Below are 18,441 nucleotides of genomic sequence, written 5' to 3'. Positions count from 1 at the left end.
GATCTTCCCAACCCAGGGATCAAACCCAGGTCTCCCCCATTGCAGGTGGATTCTTTACCAGCTGAGACACAAGGGAAGCCACAAAGGTATGAGAGGCAGAGATAAAGTCTCCCCTCCAGGGGAAAAGAACCACACCCCAGCCACAGCAGTGTACAAATGGGAAAGGTCACAGAGCTATGGACCTTTCCCCTGAGGAGCAGGATATCTGAGCTCCATGCCAGGAACCCAGCCCCTAGGTCCTGTACAGGAGAGATGAGCCCCTAAAGTAACTGACTTTGAAAACCAGTGGGGAGAAAAAAAGAAAACCAGTGGGGAGTATGTCCAGGAAAACTATAGAATTGCAGGGATGAGAAGTCCACTCTTAAAGAGCTTCCTGCAGACCTACTAGACCCCAAAACCAGTTGACCCACAGGACACAAACACCAGTCGAAAAGTGCCTGCATCGTAGGTGAAGGGGTCCTACTTACTAACCTTGAAACATGTGGTGGAGAGTCAGAAAGCAGTTGGAATAATCTCCCAGGTTTGAAACTCTAGCAATGGACCTTTTTGCAATCTCAGGCTACTTTGTAATATTAGAACTGTCAAGCACCATTTGGAATTCTCTCTCTCACCTATTACGCCAGTGCTCGGAACCTCAGCCTTAGGGCTGTGTTTTGACTGGGCACTGCTTCCAGTCTGGGGACCAGCCCCACCCACAGCCACAGCCTTGCCAAAACTGGAAGGCACACACAGCCCAAATAATTGGGCAAACCCTTGAATTCTTGGCTCTGGTGGAAAGCAAGTTTATGCTTCTGAGCCCCACAGGACATGTCTTAAATAAGGCCACTCCTTCAAGACTGGGAGAGACAGCTGATTTACCTAATACATAGAAACAAACAGAATTAAGCAAAATAAGGAGACAGAGGAATATGTTCCAAATGAAAGAATAAGAGAAAACCTCAGAAAAAGAAATTAAAAAAAAAACAGAGATAAGCAGTCTCCTGGCAGAGTTCAATGATGATCATAAAGTTGCTCATTAAATTTGGAAGAATACTGGCTGAACAGAGTGAGAACTTCAACAGTGAGATAGAAAATAGAAGAAAATACCAAAGAGAAGTAATAACTGAACTAAAAAATACACTAGAGGAGTTCAGCAACAGATTGGATGAGGCAGCAGAAAGAATCAAGAAGCTAAGACAAAGCAGTGAAAGTCAACCAGACAGACTAGCAAAATGACAAAGATTTTAAGTGGTGAAGATACCTTAAGGGACCTTTGGAACAGCATCAAGTGAAATAGCATTCCCATTACAGAGTCCCACAAGAGGAGAGAGGGGCAAAAAAATTATTTGAGGAAATAGTGACTGAAAATTTCCATAATATGGGAAAGGAAATAGACATCCAGATCTAGGAAGCATAGAGTTCCAAATAAGTTGAAACCAAAGAGCCACACACACCCTACATTATAATTAAAATGATAAAAATTAAGGATGAGAGAAAATCCTAAAAGCAGCAAGAGAAAAAAAAATACTTGTTACATACTAAAACCCACAAAGTTATTAGATTTTTTAGCATAAACTGTGCAGGCCTGGCAACCCACTCCAGTGTTCTTGCTTGGAGAATCCCAGGGACAGGGGAGTCTGGTGGGCTGCCGTCTATGGGGTCGAGAGAGTGGCTTAACATATTCAAAGTGCTAAAAGGAAGAAAGTCAACCAAGAATTATTAACAAGGTTATTATTCAGAATTGAAGAAATCAAGATTTTCCCAAATAAACAGAAGTTAAAGGAATTCATCAACACTAAACCAACCCTGAAAGAAATAATGAAGAGACTTCTTTAAGCTGAAAAGAAATAGCACTAATTAATAATAAATTTAAAAAAAAGAAACACATGAAAGTAAGAACCTCGCCATTGTTGTTGTACAGTTGTTAAGTCACGTCCAACTCTTTGAGACTCCGTGGACTGTAACCTGCCAGGCTCCTCTGTCCATGGAATTTCCCAGGCAAGAATACTGGAGTGGGTTACCATTTCCTTCTCCATGGGATCTTCCTGACCCAAGAATCGAACTGCATTTCCTGCATTAACCAGTGGATTCTTTTACAACTGAGCTACCAGGGAAGCCCCCCAAAAAATATCTCACTCAAAAGGGTAAATATATAATAAAGGTAGAGGGTCAGTCACTTATAAAGTAAGCATGAAACTTAAAAGACAAAAAACTAAAATATATTGTTCCAAAAATAGTAAAATTAGCATGTTATGAAAAACCCCAAACAATCTTTTTGGCCAACCTAATATATTCTGTGGGTTTTGATAAATGAATAATGACATGTATCCACCATTACAGTATCATACAGAATAGTTTCATTGCCCTAATTACTGTTGCAATGGGGAGACCTGGATTTGATCCCTGGGTTGGGAAGATACCTTGGAGAAGGGAATGGCAACCTACTCCAGTATTCTTTCCTGGAGAATCCCCATGGATAGAGGAGCCTGGCAGGCTACAGTCCATGAAGTTGCAAAGAGTCGGACAGGACTGAACGACTAAAACACAGCACAATTTCTATAGTGCAGTGCCTTTCATGGAAGGATGGAAAAGAGGGGTGATTTTAAAAGGAAATATACAAGAGATGTCGTGTAATAAGAATTCAAGAATTTGGTGACTTGCTGTGTTGATGTCTGTGTTACAGTAAGTGATGAATGTCCCTTTGTCTTTCTTACTGAAGGATGGGTCATTGCCTTCTGCAAAAACAGATTAGTCGGTCATAGCATTGAGACTTTTATCCAAGGAAATTTTTGTATATGTTTCTTACATTCCATTCTCAGGTTCAGTTTTAAAATATCATATTAAATGCATGCTTAAGCTCAGTCCTGTGTTATCCTTGGCTCGTTTAAACTACTACTGTTTTACTCTAGGACCTCTCAGACTCACCCATGCTAGGATATGTTGCCTAATTCTGTTGCTGTTCTCTGTTACACAGTGGGATATAATAGAAAATGAGTTATTAGGACCCTAAAACAGCAGTTAACCAGTTTCTTGGCTGTCCAGCAGAATGACTTATGCTGGACAAGTAGTAAAGCATGATGATTCAATTTCGTTTATTACTTTTATGATCCCCAAGGGAACATGGACTAACATTTGCATGACGGAATTATTAACTTGTATCATTTTGCATTTTTTTTTTAAAGACGCAATATATGTGTAGATAGATCAGAGAAAGGCGGAAGAGAGAAAAGAACAAGTGATGATCCATGCATCATGAATTTATGCTGACAATCAGTTTTACAGGTCTCCTGTTTCCCCAGTCTCCCCAGTTCATTGTTCTTTCTGAAATCTCAGGACTGGGGAGTGTGTATTCAGTGTTCAGTAATGCAAGAAGAGAAGAACTAAGCTATGATTTAAGACTAGGGGCCCTTTGAGGGCTAAAATTGGATATCCACATTTGTATTTCTAGCACATGACCTGGCACCAGTAACGTGTCATAAATGCTTGATGAATTAATAAAGTAAGGGCTAGCTAACTGTTCCAATTATTCATTCACTATCTCTATACAGTAAACCTTTATTGGGTGTCTAGCAATCTGAAGAAAATTATCCCTTCAAAGGTGACAGAAAAAAATTAGAAGTACTGATGTCTTCATAGACTCATTGATCAGGAAAAGGTCCTAAAGATCATCTAATTCAGTGTCTTAATTATACACATAAGGAAAAGAAGGTCCATGGAAATGAGGCATCTTGTGCTGAGGCTGCAGAAGGTGGAACTCAACACCAGTCCTCTGACTGCCATTTCGTCAGCGCTGCCCAAGTTTACCGTCCACAATGAGTAAAATGATTTAGTGTTTTTAATAATTAACATTGTTGAGTTTTTTCCCACTTCTCTCCTCACCTGCAGGTGAGGTGAATGCACATCATACCCAAATCTTGTCAATTTAAGGCTACATTTCCACTCCTTCCCAGAGAGGAGCTGAACTCACAATGCCCTTGCCTAGCAAACCACCCCAGGGGAAGTAAAGTGGGTGAGGTGCCTGACAGCCAGTAGAAGACCCCACAAGAATCAGTCACCAGTGTCCCTGTATCAAGGCTCAGAATTATTCAAAGATATTTATTATATTTTGTAATTAAATGTTATAAATACTGTTTATAATAAAATATTATTTCTCGAAACCTCTAAGGACAACAATTTCATTTACAGTACCCATAATTAAGTACCTTGGAATAAATTTAATCCAGGATGTAAAGACTTGTACACTGAAAAGTATAAAACATTGCTAAAAGAATTTAAGAAAGACCTACCTAAATGGAAAGACATCCCACATTCATGAATTGGAAGACATGATATTGTTAAGATTTTCAATATCATGCCAAAAGATCTAGAGAATAAATTCAGTCTCTCTTGAAATATCAGTGGCCTTTTTACAGAAATGGAAAAAACAATCCTCAAATTCATATGGTATTGCAAGAGGACTGAATATCCAAAAAATTCTTGAAAAAAAAGAACAATGTTGGAGGAGTCACACTTCTCAATTTCAAAACTTGTCTCAAAGTTACAAAAATCAAAGGAGTTGTTGTTAGGACTGACATATAGACCAATGAAACAGAGTTAAATCCAGAAATAAAGGCATACATCAGATTTTGGCAGGGACACCAAGAGCATTCAATGGGGAGAGAATAGTGTCTTCAACAAATGGGGAACCCTACCTCACCCAATTTATAAAAATTGATTCAAAGTGGATCAGTTACCTAAATATAAGAGGTAAAACCATTAAAGTCTTAGAAAAAGAATAGAGATAAATCTTCATGACCTTAAATTTGGCAGTTAGATATGTTACCAAAACCATAATAACAAAATATTCAACGTAGATGAACTATACTTTATCAAAATTAAAAACTGTGTATTAGATGACATTATCAAGAAAGTGAAAAATCGCTTCTTGACCTTTTGACTAAGATCAAGTGAAGACATGAAAAAATGGCCTACAGAATGGGAGAAGATATTTGTAACACATATCTGATAGAATATATATTCTGTTTGTAAATAAATTATACATATATATTCTGATATATTCTAGAATCTGAAATACATAACACAAAAACAAAATGACAACCCAGTTTTTCAAAATGATCAAAAGTCTTAAATATATCTCCAAAGAAGTTACACAAAAGAAGATAAAACAGATGTCAGCCAACAAACCTAAGATGCTAAACATCATTGTTCATTAGGGAAATAAAATTTTAAACCACAGTGAGATACCACTTTATACCTACTAGGATGGCTATAATTTTTTTAATCGAAGATAAGTGTTAGCAAATGTGGAGGGAAATTGCAATCTTCAAGCATTGCTGATAGGAAACCAAAACTGTTCTCTCATTGTGGAAAACATTTTGGCAGTTCCTTAAAATCTTAAACACAGCAATACCACATGACCCTGCAATTCCACTCTGAAGTATATACTTCCCCAAACAAAAAACAGATACATGTGCATGCATGTTTGTAACAGCATTATCCCCAATAGCCAAAATGTGGAAACAGCCCACATGTCCATCTCTGGATGAGTGGATTGACAAAAATTGTTAAGTACTATTTACACAGACACAAAAGGCCACATACTATATGATTCCATTCACATGAAATATCCATATTAGATAAATCCATAGGGACAGACTGTAGATTTGTGACTGCCAGGGACTGGGGACCAGAGAGAATGGGGAGATACAGGTTAATGGGTAAGTTCACTGTGAATGTACTAAATGCCACTGAATCTTTTACTATAAAATGATTAATTTTATTAAAATGAATTTCTTCTCAATTAAAAACCAAAATGGAATGATTCATTCAGGATAGTGAAGATTTTGCATAGTTCCTTTAAACATCAAAACCTTTTATTACTCAAAACAAAAGAAAAACACACATACCGGGATGCAGTGGTGTCTTCACCATTGAAATAATTTTCTTAAGTATCTGCTATTACTAATAATAAACATTTATATAGCACTTGCTATGTACCAGGTAGTATTCTTATCCTTTCATACATTAACTAATTTAATCACCACAGTAACCCTGTAAGGGAAGTGTTATTTTCATATCCATGTTTCACAGATACGGAGAACAGGGCAGAGCAAGGTAATTACGATGCCAGGATCAGACAAGCACTTGGTATAGCCAGCACATGAGCCCAGGCTGCCTTGCTCCAGAGCCTGTGCTGTTAACTGCTGTGATATACAGCTTCTTAAGATCTTTCTGCATTAATACAGTAAACTCCATAAAGCAAGGATTTGAATCCATATCAGGCCCAGGGACAAATCTGATAGTTATATGGTAGATGAATGAATTAAAAAATGAATCAACTTTATACCAATATTGTTAAATTAATTAGATTAGATGTGTCCCCCTAAAATTTATGTCTTCTCTAATAAGATATCCAGGGTTTGCCTAGTAGCTCAGATGGTAAAAGAATCTGCCTGCAATGCAGGAGCCTTGGGTTCGATCCCTGGGTCAGAAAGTTCCCCTGGAGAAGGAAATGGCTACCCACTCCAGTATTTTTGCCTGGAGAATTCCATGGACAGAGGAGCCTACAGTCCATGGGTTTGCAAAAAATCGGACACAACTGAGCGACTGACACATGCACACAGGAAGAGATCCCAGAACGCTCCCTCTCCCTTCCCACCATGTGCGGTTTCAGAAGGAAGACAGCCATCTCTGAACCAGGGATAGGATGTTCATCAGACCTCAGATCTGCTAGTGTCTTGGTCTTAAGCTTCTCAGCCCCTAGAACTATGAGAAATAAATTTGTTATTTCTACACATTTCCACACAATTTACAGTATTCTGTTATAGCAGCCCAAACAAAAACAAATATTTTGGCAGTGAGAAACTTTTGTGTTTTCTGCTTCACTCTCAGTGATGTTTCAGAGAAGTGAGATTTGATATAAGTAAGGCACTGTACTAGGCACTACAAGTAAGTAAGATGAATAAAGTTGAATCCAGAATCAGTGAATTATTATAGAATTGGTTCTTATTTAAACTACAATGAATTATGAGTATCTGTAGTGGAAACAGATCTATAAATCTAACTATTTTGTAAGGCATTCCCCCCCCCCAATAAAATGGGGATGATTATTCTTAATGCATAAAGTGCTTTATATATGTGTTAAAATTGATGACTTAATTTTTAAAGCTAGTTAAGATCCTCATCAAAGGTATTAAACACCACAGAATGGTTCATTTTATGAGGACTTTATGTCCAAAGAAAGGAGAACAGGGTTATAAAGTCACTCAAACATCGCAGTAATACACTATCTCTTACTGGGAGCAAAGGTGTCCAAAAAAAAGCTACCATCTGGTTGTGTCTGGATGCTGTATGAGCAAATCTGTCAGCTTTCTCAGAGCCTTATTCACATACCATTTTGCCTTTTTGAGCTGACCATTCTAGCCTACATAATGTTCTTTCAGATGTGTTAGCAAAAGAAGCTCAAATTCTATTGTACCATATTTCAAACATTAACTAAGCAGTCTGCATGTTTCCGTACAAAGCCCCTGCCCTGGAGACAGAACTTGTATGAAAGAACAACATGACAGGCTCCCGTCCCTTAGTATCTGATTGCCTGCTTGATTTGTTATTTGCCATCTAGGGAGAAAAATATCCAAATAAAATGTGCATGGAGTACTATTCAGGATATAGCTGAATAAAGAACAACAGAAGAAGAAAAACAGAAGACTGGGCAGCTGCATTTAATCTCGGTTGACTGCTATTAAGGGGCTTTTGTTCATGACCATTTATTAAGCACCCCATTTGAGCCAAGTGTTTTACTAAATATAATCACTGGGATTCTCTCACTATTCAGTGTGGCAGAACTGTCTTTCTTTCACTTCCTAGAATGCACCGAAGTCTTTCTGTCTTCAGGGTCTTCAAAAGTGGTTTCATCTACCTGAATAATCACTCCCACCCCATTTCACCAGGCCACTTTCTGCTTATCCTTTATGACTCAGCTTAAATGTCTCTTTTATCAGGAATACTTTCCCTAGCAACCTATGAAGCTGGATTCCCCGATTATTTCTCTCATAACATCTTGAACTTTCCTTTCAAAGCATTTAACACAATTATAATTAACTGCAATATAACTTGTTTCATATTCTCTGCTGGGTATAAGCTTTAATAAGGCCATCATAGAGTCAACTCTGGCTCACCACTATGTTCCCAGCCACTAGATGAGTACCTGGCACATAGTAGAGGCTCAGTAAGAATTTACTGAATGATAAAATGAGTAAATGAACGACTACAGGTAGACCATGCCCTGTAATACAGTTCAGCACTATTTCATTTTTGTGTAGGATCTGTACTATTTTTGGAATTAGTCTTTATTTTTAAATTAAGCCATAATTGCTAAAAATATAAAATAATATAACCTAGTAATTGAGCCTAGAGAAGGGGGAGTGGTTGGTGGGGAGATGAGTTAAGTTCTATTTGGGTCTATCAGAACATCCAGCTACCTGGTTTAAAGCCCCTTCATAGTTTGGGATCACAGAAAAATGAGACTAAAGCTTCTTTCCTCTTTCTCAAAAATGAAACTTTCCATACAAAATCTCAGGAAGTTTGACAGTCCGTAGTCACTTAATGATTAGGCTCTATTTTAAAATAATACATCAGTGGTTTTTTCTCTAATTTATCCCTTTATTGAAGGTTTTATTTTATACTGCCCACAATATTCATTCCCTCAGTGAATAATCCAATAAGTAGTAAGACAATTCTGAGACCAAAGAGAGAGTCTATTATATAGAGAAAGGAAAAATGATATAGAGGGAATTTGATCCTTTTAATGTGAAATCTGATTTGCATGTCAACCACAGTCATGTAAGATTCAGATTGGAGTTTTGTAATAGTCTCTGTTTTGTTCTATCTTTCATAAAAACTTGTGGGTTTTTGGTTACCAGAATTTGCTATTTGTCTCTTATTAGTTGGAAATTCAGCTTTTCTTTTGGATACATTTCAAATTGTGTGTGGTATTGTACCCTGTACCATCCACACAAGCCCTATGAGCTAAAGTTTCTATAATTTCTCTTCATAGGATTCAGAATACAGCATTTTATTTCAGGTTCTTATTAGCCTACTGAATTTTCTTTCTCTATTAATATAAGAATCTCAGTTTACTAATATTGGCACCGATGTGGAAATTATCTTTTTCTACCTCGAGAAGTCTGAAATGACATGTCTATATATATATATATATATATATATATATATAGAGAGAGAGAGAGAGAGAGAGAGAGAGAGAGTTAGTTTACTTACTTTCCAAATTTTTTTTTATTTTGATAGTTCATTTACTCAATTCCGTTGGCTTTCTAAATGTCAATGACAAGTAAGAAATGAATGGACAAAGAATACCTGAAAACTAAGATTTGTAAGCTCAGTGGCATTTGTAATGACTGGACCATTAGGACACTTAGAAACCATTACATTGCTCATGAGCATTTAAGTTTTTAGTTAAATGATTCATTTTCCTTTTCAAGATTAGGACATTAAAATCTAATTAGGGAATGGCCACGGCTTGGATGCACAAAAACCTAACATAATTTGCCTTTATAAACATGGTTAGAGTTTATACTTACAGAAGGATATTTTTGAGGGATGAATTTGGTCGAATTTTTCTTACTATTCATATTCACATGTGCACAAACCAAATTTTTTCCACTAGATTCTAAAAGTAGAAATTTTTTCCTACTAAAAATTAAATTATTATGAAGAAGAAATAAAAACTATGCTTAGACTAATCAGGGAAAGTTATTTTTCATTTTGGTATATTTCCTTCTAGTCCTTTTCCTATCCATATGTTTCATTGAACAATTTTCTACAGCTGAGATTAGGATATATTACGTTCATTTAACATCTTATCTTGAACCTTTCCCATCTTTGTAAATACAGTGTCTTATAAACTCTTAACTGGAAATTCAAGTTGTTTCAGAAATTATAAACATTTATATTGACCTTCATCTGAGTTTCTGATTTTTTAAATGTAGAATAGATTCATAAGTGAAATTACTGAGTGAAATATCATGGACATTTTTAAGGCTTTTGATGCACATAGTAAAACTGCTGTTTGGAATGTTAACATCAACTAAATTCCTACTTGCTACATATGACAAAGCTTAATATCTTTGCCACAAGATAGGTCATATATATAACTTTTTAAAATAACCTAGTAGTGAAATGGGTTAAGAACATGAACAGAAAACTTATTATAATGAAAACTTAAATATCCATATAAATATATATGAATAATATGAAATATCATTCGAAATACAAGCTATAATAATAAAAATACTACACTAATTAAACTACTTTTTTCTTTGAAATTATTTGAAGATTGGATGTTAACATTAGGGAAAGCTGGGTAAAGGGTATATTGGAACTCTGTACTATTTTTATAACTTTTCTGTAAGTCTAAATTTATTTCAAAATGAAAAGTTAGATAAATGACTCATATAATGGCTCTAGGTGGTTACTCAATAATGTCATTGTACTTAGTGACCTTCTATAAACGAGGCAGTGTAATCCCAGAAATTTTTGTTGAGCATACTCAGCTGGTTCTTTGGAGTCCTACTCTAGTATTAAAATATATATATATAAAATATTTCCAGTCAGTGCTCTCATCCATTGCAGAAGTCTCTGAATCTGTTCCGTATGTTGATACTCTTTCTCATTTAATCCTCTCTACAATCCTAGAAAGTAAACCTTAAAATTATTTATGCTCAGATAAGGTAACCAAGACTGTATAACAGTGAGTAACCCATCCAAAGTCATACTCTAAAATGTTTTACTTTAATTGGTTTCCTTTATAAGGTATGTCCATTCAGCAGAAATTGCTTACATTTGGAGAATGAATGTTTGTCGTTATTTCCAGCTGGACATGATGCTCCCTTTCCAACAGATGAACCTATAGACATCATTCCACGAAGCTGCCAACTAACAACAGATGTTCCACAAGTGACACAGCTGCTAAACATGACTAAACTCCGCCAAACTGAAATAAAATTTGGGGGTCATCCTCTGAGTTCAGCAGAATCAGGTATGTACTCAAGTCCTAAAGTTTAAGCCTCTTTATTTTTAAGGCCAAAAAGTAGAGGGTGGTGGAACAGCCTGGCAATAATGCTTCATAGCTTGAGATTATATATTAAATCACTTTGACATCAGCTCTTGTCAGTGATAAATCATTTTAAATTTCTTTTTTAGCAACTAAAATAGCTTCTCAATTTTTATATGTTAAGTCAAACATCCTTGGTTATTCCTCTCTTCCTATATGTGTCCAAGCCCTTCCAGTTACACCTCCAAGTCATCTCTCAAATCTGATCCTATTCTACTTTCATTGTTGGGGTCCCCACTGTCACTTAACCTTACCCTCCCAGTTAATCTTTACATTGCTGTCAGATTTCTCTTTCTGATAATAGAAATAGAAATGTAACCATTGATTAAAGACTTTTAATGCCTTTCCTACTATCTTAGAAGACAGAATGAAAAAATGCCCCTGGGGACTCACACAAAGTCAGTCTCCCTTATTCCAAACTTACTCTGCAGTTTGATCTCCAGACCCTTTCTCTCATTCCCCATGTGTTAATTTCTGACCACTCTCTGCAGCTTTCACATGTTCTTATTTTGAGATTGCTGTTTCATTGGCCTAAAATGGCTTCTTTGCCTTTCTGCCTGGTAAAACACTCAATTTGTCTTCTTAAATCCAACTCAAATGCCACCTCTTCTGCCTTAACAAGCATTGTTCTCCTTTTGTGATGGCTTTTTGTTCCTTGCAATACTTTTTACTTAATATTCTTTCATTCTCAATTAAGTGTGACTCTTCCAAAAAGGGCACTGTACATCATTCTTCTATATTCCTACCACCTAACACAGTGTTTGCCATATATTTGGCCTGGTGCTGCACACTCATATGACAGTAGCCAGTCAGATAACAGGAATGAGTGAAGTGAGCCGGATGCCTGGACATCTGACCCACAGAAAGAAACATTTTCTACTTCTGCAGTGAGCCATGTTGGGAGTGGAGAGGAGCAATGAGGGAAGAGTAAGATAGTGTTTCAAAGAGACTGTGCTCTACTGTTGAAACAGTAATATCAACAACTGATACAAATGATACAGTACATGGCAGTTAACACCCAGCCTCTGTGAGTGAGCCGTAAGGGAGTGGTGAGAACTACAGCAAACTGGATTCTCGTTCTCAGCCTAGAAGGGACAGCTGCAGTTCAGTTCTAGCCATATTTTGCCTTGCAAGAACACAGGCACAGTCTCACCAGATCTTTCATTTTTTTTTCAAGAGGAACTCAGTATCCCAGTGTTTGTAACACTATTTGTTGTAAAGTCGCTCAGTCCTGTTCGACTCTTTGCAACCCCATGAACTGTAGCACGCCAGGCTTCCCTGTCCTTCACCATCTCCTGGAGTTTGCCCAAACTCATGTCCATTGAGTGGGTGATGCCATCCAACCATCTCGTCTTCTATTGTCCCCTTCTCTTTGACAATTTTAAAATATTGTCTAAACTCTATAAACATTTTTAAAAACACTCCTAGAGTCAAACAAAACATGCCAGGGCTGCCAGTTTTCTACCTCTGTATTGGACACCCATAGCTATTGACCAAACAAGTGAATAGTACTTACAGATCAAGAAATCTGTTATTCAGATGAGCAGTTCTCAGCTTCCTGTATGTTAGAATCACTTGGGAAATTTTAAAAATAACTGATATAAAAAAATTTTTTCCCCTAATGTCTATGCTTCACCCCCAGAAATGTTGATTTAATTGCCTTCGGCTGGGTTTTTTTTTTTTTTAAAAAAACTTCTCCAGCCATTGTGACGTACAACCAGGTTTGAGAACCCTGAATGAGTGACTGGATCACCTATCCCCACAAAGGTGATAACCTTGGGAGAAATCATGGTGAGGAGTGAGGGAACTAGTAGGGTGTGTTGGTTCTCAGATAACAGGTGGGGAAGAGAGAGTTGTCAAAATTCAAGAGTGGTCAAAGTAGAAAGAGGAGAAAAGAGATGACCATAATGAGATGCATTGTGTGCATGCTAAGTTGTTGTCTGACTCTTTGCAACACCATGGACTGTAACCCACCAGGCTCTTCTCTCCAGTGGATTTTCCAGGCAAGAATACTGGAGTGAACTGCCATTTCCTTCTCCAATGATGAGATGAATGAGTGACAAAAACAGACTCATTTTTCAGTTCAGTTCAGTTCAGTTGCTCATTCATGTCTGACTCTTTGTGACCCCATGGACTGCAGCACACCAGGCTTCCCTGTCCATCAGCAACTCCCGGGGCTTGCTCAAACTCATAACTCACTTTTACTCTCTGTTTATCCAATATTCATTTATTCTTGGTACATTTTTATTGCATATTTCTAGAGATTTGGGACCATTCTGTTAACTTTTTCAGTATCAGTCCTGTAAGAGAATTTGACACTATATTTTTCAGTCCTTTGTAATGAAATTTCCAAACTCACAAAAAGGTAGAGAGACTACATAGTGAATCCCCCATATTTCCATCACCTGCTTTGACAGTTGCCATCTTTAGGCAAGAATTTATGATAGAAGTGAGAACACAGATCGTGAGAATTTGTATATTTGTTATATATACTATCTTTAGATAGAGAGGGAGAGAAAGAGAATATATGCAATCTATGTTCATTACAGAACCTTTGGAAAATATATAAAAGTTCTCACTACCCAGATAGCCGTTGTAAACACCTCACATCATAATTCAGTCTTAATGGAAAAGTCTCCACAGAATACAATAAGGAAGAGTGTTTCACATAACCAAACACTCTTGTCTGTATCTAACAGGCTGTGATAACTTTCCATAACAGAAATGATTGCAAAGCCTATCAGGTAGCTCTTTGTAGTTTTAAATGCTTCTTTTTTCTTCTGTCTCTCTAGCTTAACGTTTTAAGAGTTGTGTCTTTAAATGAAAATGCAAGTCTATATCCAGATATTTTGTGTCTTTGTTTTAAACTTCAAGGACACTTGTAATGCCAGAGAATAAAGAGAAATTTGAATAAATATTAAATGCATCATTAACTCAATATTATAATTAAACAAACTTTTTCATAGGCCATGTTCAATCCCAGCTTGTAGAAGAGGGTTAAGTTAGTATATATTTTTCTATATATGGACTTTCAGTGCATAAGGATAGTCAACATGAGTTGTTTATACAGAAAATTAATAATCACCATTGAAAAGCTTATTTCTTCTGTCCTGTGAAACTCAGATGTACTTATGTTAATTTATAACCACACAGCTTATGATTGTTCATCTGAAGGAAATCTCATAGCACATGTACAGCACCTAAAATTTACATGAACGTACATCGAACTTTGTAGTTCGCTTTCTGCAAATACTTTTCAGTTGTTTATTTTGACATTTGTGGGCTTTGAACCTTACTATAAGTGATTATAATACAAATTATTGTTCTCTGTGTGAGAGATTTTATTTGAAAGGTGTAGCTAATGACTAACGCCCAAGGACAGACTTTTTAATCATGGAAAAACCAGGAGTATTTCTTCATTTGAAGTATTTGTTTTTGTGTCTTTCTAAAATATGGGCTCCCCATGATGAGATTTGAATTGCATGAAAAGGGGCTGGGTGCTCTTGTAACTAACAGTACTTAACGTAAATTGTGATCTTTTATTATAAGTGTGCATGCTAAGAGATCCCAGTATGCCACTACAGAAAGAAGTAGCTGCTTCCTATGGATGCTTTCTGGCATGTTCACCGGAGCTAAAAAGGAAACCTTGAACCTTCTGTTTTAGAGTGCATTTTTTGAGTGTCATGTAACTTGATCAAGAGCATTTAATGAAATTAATAAAATAATTGTGTTTCCAAAATGTCTGTTACCACACATTTGCACTGTTCACTTTATCAGTTCCCAGTGCACGTTAGCTAATGATTGTTAGTCTGCAGAGGACTGTAGGATCTGATGATCTTATTTTCATTAATGGAACCCCACTTTAATTGAACCAGAGAATAAGATCTAGTTATTGAAGTTGAGCATTCAGCTGCTAATGACAAGATGCAGTGGTCCACTAAGCACAAATCAAAACTAGTAATTTGCTTAAAAATTAGGACATAGTTTTCCCAAGTGCCCTCCTTTCCACAGCAGCAATCTTACTGGATTTTTAGTCCTCTTTAAATAAGAAGACTGACATCCCTATCTCCTAGCTCAATTGCAAACACATAAATGAAAGCATCTAGCAAAACCATGACATAGTGATCTAACCATAGTTGGCGTTGCTGAGATCTTTAATAGAATTTCTTCTTTGCTTTGGACATTATGAAAGCAAATTTCAAATCAAGCAACAATATCTGCTGTAAAGTAGAATCTTAAAGAAAAAAGAGTTAGGTTCTGTCTTCGGGAACAAGCGAGACACTCTAATTTCTTCTTTTCTAAAGCCAGACTTCTGGTATTCCCTGGTTTAGGGTTGTTGGTTAAAGAAATGCCACAATTAAAAAAAAATAATAAGCAGAAAACCTGAATAGACATTTTTCTTAAATTTTAAAAGCTTGTAATTAGTGTACTTTGCACAGGATATGCATTCTCAATTTAGCCACAGTTCTCCCCACATTCTCCTTGTGATTTCTTGTCACTATATTTTGCCTGCCTGGCATTCAGGCAACTTCATTTGGCCCTCCCCAATACCACCACTTTATTCTCTCTAGAAAAGATTATTACAGTATTATATTCTATTCTTGATTTCTCATGAACCCCATTCAGTCAGTCAGTCAGTTCAGTCGCTCAGTCGTGTCCGACTCTTTGCCACCCCATGAATCGCAGCACACCAGGTCTCCCTGTCCATCACCAACTCCTGGAGTTTGCTCAAACTCATGTCCAACGAGTCGGTGATGCCATCCAACCATCTCATCCTCTGTCGTCCCCTTCTCCTCCTGTCCCCAATCCCTCCCAGCATCAGGGTCTCTTCCAATGAGTCAGCTCTTCGCATGAGGTGGCCAAAGTACTGGAGTTTCAGCTTCACCATCAGTCCTTCCAATGAACACCCAGGACTGATCTCCTTTAGGATGGACTGGTTGGATCTCCTTGCTGTCCAAGGGACTCAAAAGTCTTCTCCAACACCACAGTTCAAAAGCATCAATTTTTCGGCACTCAGCTTTCTTCACAGTCCAACTCTCACATCCATACATGACTACTGGAAAAACCATAGCCTTGACCAGACAGACCTTTGTTGGCAAAGTAATATCTCTGCTTTTTAATATGCTATCTAGGTTGGTCGTAACTTTCCTTCCAAGGAGTAAGTGTCTTTTAATTTCATGGCTGCAGTCACCATCTGCAGTGATTTGGGAGCCCCAAAAAATAGTCTGACACTGTTTCCACTGTTTTCCCATCTATTTCCCATGAAGTGATGGGACCAGATGCCATGATCTTAGTTTTCTGACTGTTGAGCTTTAAGCCAACTTTTTCACTCTCCTCTTTCACTTTCATCAAGAGGCTATTTAGTTCCTCTTTGCTTTCTACCATAAGGGCGGTGTCATCTGCGTATCTGAGGTTATTGATGGACCCCATTAGTCTTCATCAAATATACTAGTTATCATGTTCATAAAATTCTCATGTTTACCCAGATCATTACTATTGGACACACTTTTCAGATAGCAAACCAAAAAGTTTCAATTGCTTTACAAAACTGCCCAGAGTATAAAAAGTGGACAAGGAAAGAATCCCCTGCAATGCCCCCCCAGCCCACCTAAGCCCCTTCACCACGTGTGGTGAAAAGAGAGCACCAAGGGTCTGAGCCCAGGCTCTGAGGGAACAAATCTCTATAAACACGGTGAGCCTCAGTTTCTTCATCTGTAGAGGTGGAATAATATCACACCAAGTGATTGAAAATTCCATAGAGGTCATGTACACATCATCATATCCATCATCCTTTAGATCTCAAATTGAATGTCATTTCCCTGACCGTAAAGACTAGATACCAGCCCCCTGTCGAACACACTGAACCTTCCCTTCATAGCTCTTACCACAGTTGTAATCATGTATTTATTTATGATTCATTTGCTGTAGTATCAGTCTCCCTTGTGAGACTGTGAGTGCCTTGGAGGAGGTTATGTGTCCACCTTATTCCTTGTCTTATTCAGTGCTTAGAGCAATGGCTGCCCAGACTAGGTGTTCAGTCACTACTGAAAGAATTGGTGGATGAAGGAATAAATGATGGTGAATGGACTTCATAAATTGTTAAATTTTATTCAAGATGAAAGATATTAATAGCATATTTATGGGCACTGACTCCCTGTTAAGCACAGTATTTAGTATGTTACATGTATTGTTTCAGATAATCTAACAGAAATGCCTGATTTAAGTACTACTATTATCTCAATCTTATGAATGAAGGTGAGGCTTAGAAAGTTTAATTACTTTGTCTAAAATAGTATTGCTGTACTAGATCAGCCTTTTTGTGTTTTTGATATTCCTGATAACAGTGTACCTATAATAAAAATCCAATTCAAAAATCTGGATTCTTGTAGCAGGTTCAATTCTGATTTGATTGTTAGATAATAGATGTAAGTCTTGAGCATGACCTCTCAATGATTAGAGTTGAAGATTCAGCAGGTTTTTCTAGTTAAACTTTGAAAACCTTGCAAACTTAAATGACTATAATAATTAGAACATTGTATCTTGGGACAAAAATGAATGTTTATTTTTCTAAAAGACAATTAGAGAGTAGACCCTCAGGTTTTATAATCTAACTACAAAGGCTATACCCCTCAGTAAAATAGCAAAATAATTAATGGTAACATCTCTGACCTACACCAAGTTCATTTTCCGCAAACTCAAGAAAATGAAATGCCTAGAGCATGACTTTAATCTAATCTTGATTTTTAACCTTCTGTTATGCATATTGATATCAGCTCTTAAAAGAACTCCTTTTAGAATTCAAAAGGCATGCATTTCTGCTTGTAGTTTTCTTTCATTAAGATTTTTTCTCATTACAGAAACTTTGTCCCTTCTACTTTTTATTTTAGAAACCAAAGGTCTAAATTACTTTTCTTGTAGTTTTTAATTAGGACCCTATTATGGTGGATACAGAGCATGATGCATGTTTACATAGATAATTATGACAATTTTTATGTGATTATAAACAGAATCATTAAAGTGAAACAGGCTTTAAGAATGTGTATGTGTTAATTGTACTAATAAATTGTTAAAGGCCTGCTAATTAAAGAAATAACTAAATGGTGGAGTATGGTATACTTTGCTTTGTGGAGGGAAAAAGGTACGCTAAAATTTGTAAAACTTAAAAAATAGCTATCCATTTAACCACACAGTGGTAGATTGCTCTTTAAAGAAATCCTATAGTAGACTCTCTTATAAAATACATCCTATTCTCTGTGCTTTAAGGAATTATATCAAGCTTAATTATAGTTTTAATAGCCATTGGCTGTCCACTGCTAAGCAAGAGATTCCTCTGA

General features: G+C 36.8%; 1 protein-coding gene across 19 annotated transcripts in view; it reads left to right on the top strand.

Annotated features, from left to right (window-relative positions):
* CFAP20DC (CFAP20 domain containing) overlaps window positions 1-18,441 on the top strand; it is a 261,187-nt gene that overhangs the window by 119,636 nt on the left and 123,110 nt on the right. For all 19 annotated transcript variants that reach the window (XM_043441990.1, XM_043441989.1, XM_043441972.1 and 16 more), the window contains one exon: window positions 10,868-11,032. In XM_043441990.1, the coding sequence (XP_043297925.1) occupies window positions 10,868-11,032 (165 nt within the window). The remainder of the gene's footprint in view (window positions 1-10,867; window positions 11,033-18,441) is intronic.

The sequence above is a fragment of the Cervus canadensis genome, chromosome 22 (assembly GCF_019320065.1).
Source record: "Cervus canadensis isolate Bull #8, Minnesota chromosome 22, ASM1932006v1, whole genome shotgun sequence".
NCBI lineage: Eukaryota > Metazoa > Chordata > Mammalia > Artiodactyla > Cervidae > Cervus > Cervus canadensis.
The sequence above is the reverse complement of the archived record's forward strand: the minus strand, read 5'-3'. Positions and strand labels throughout refer to the sequence as shown.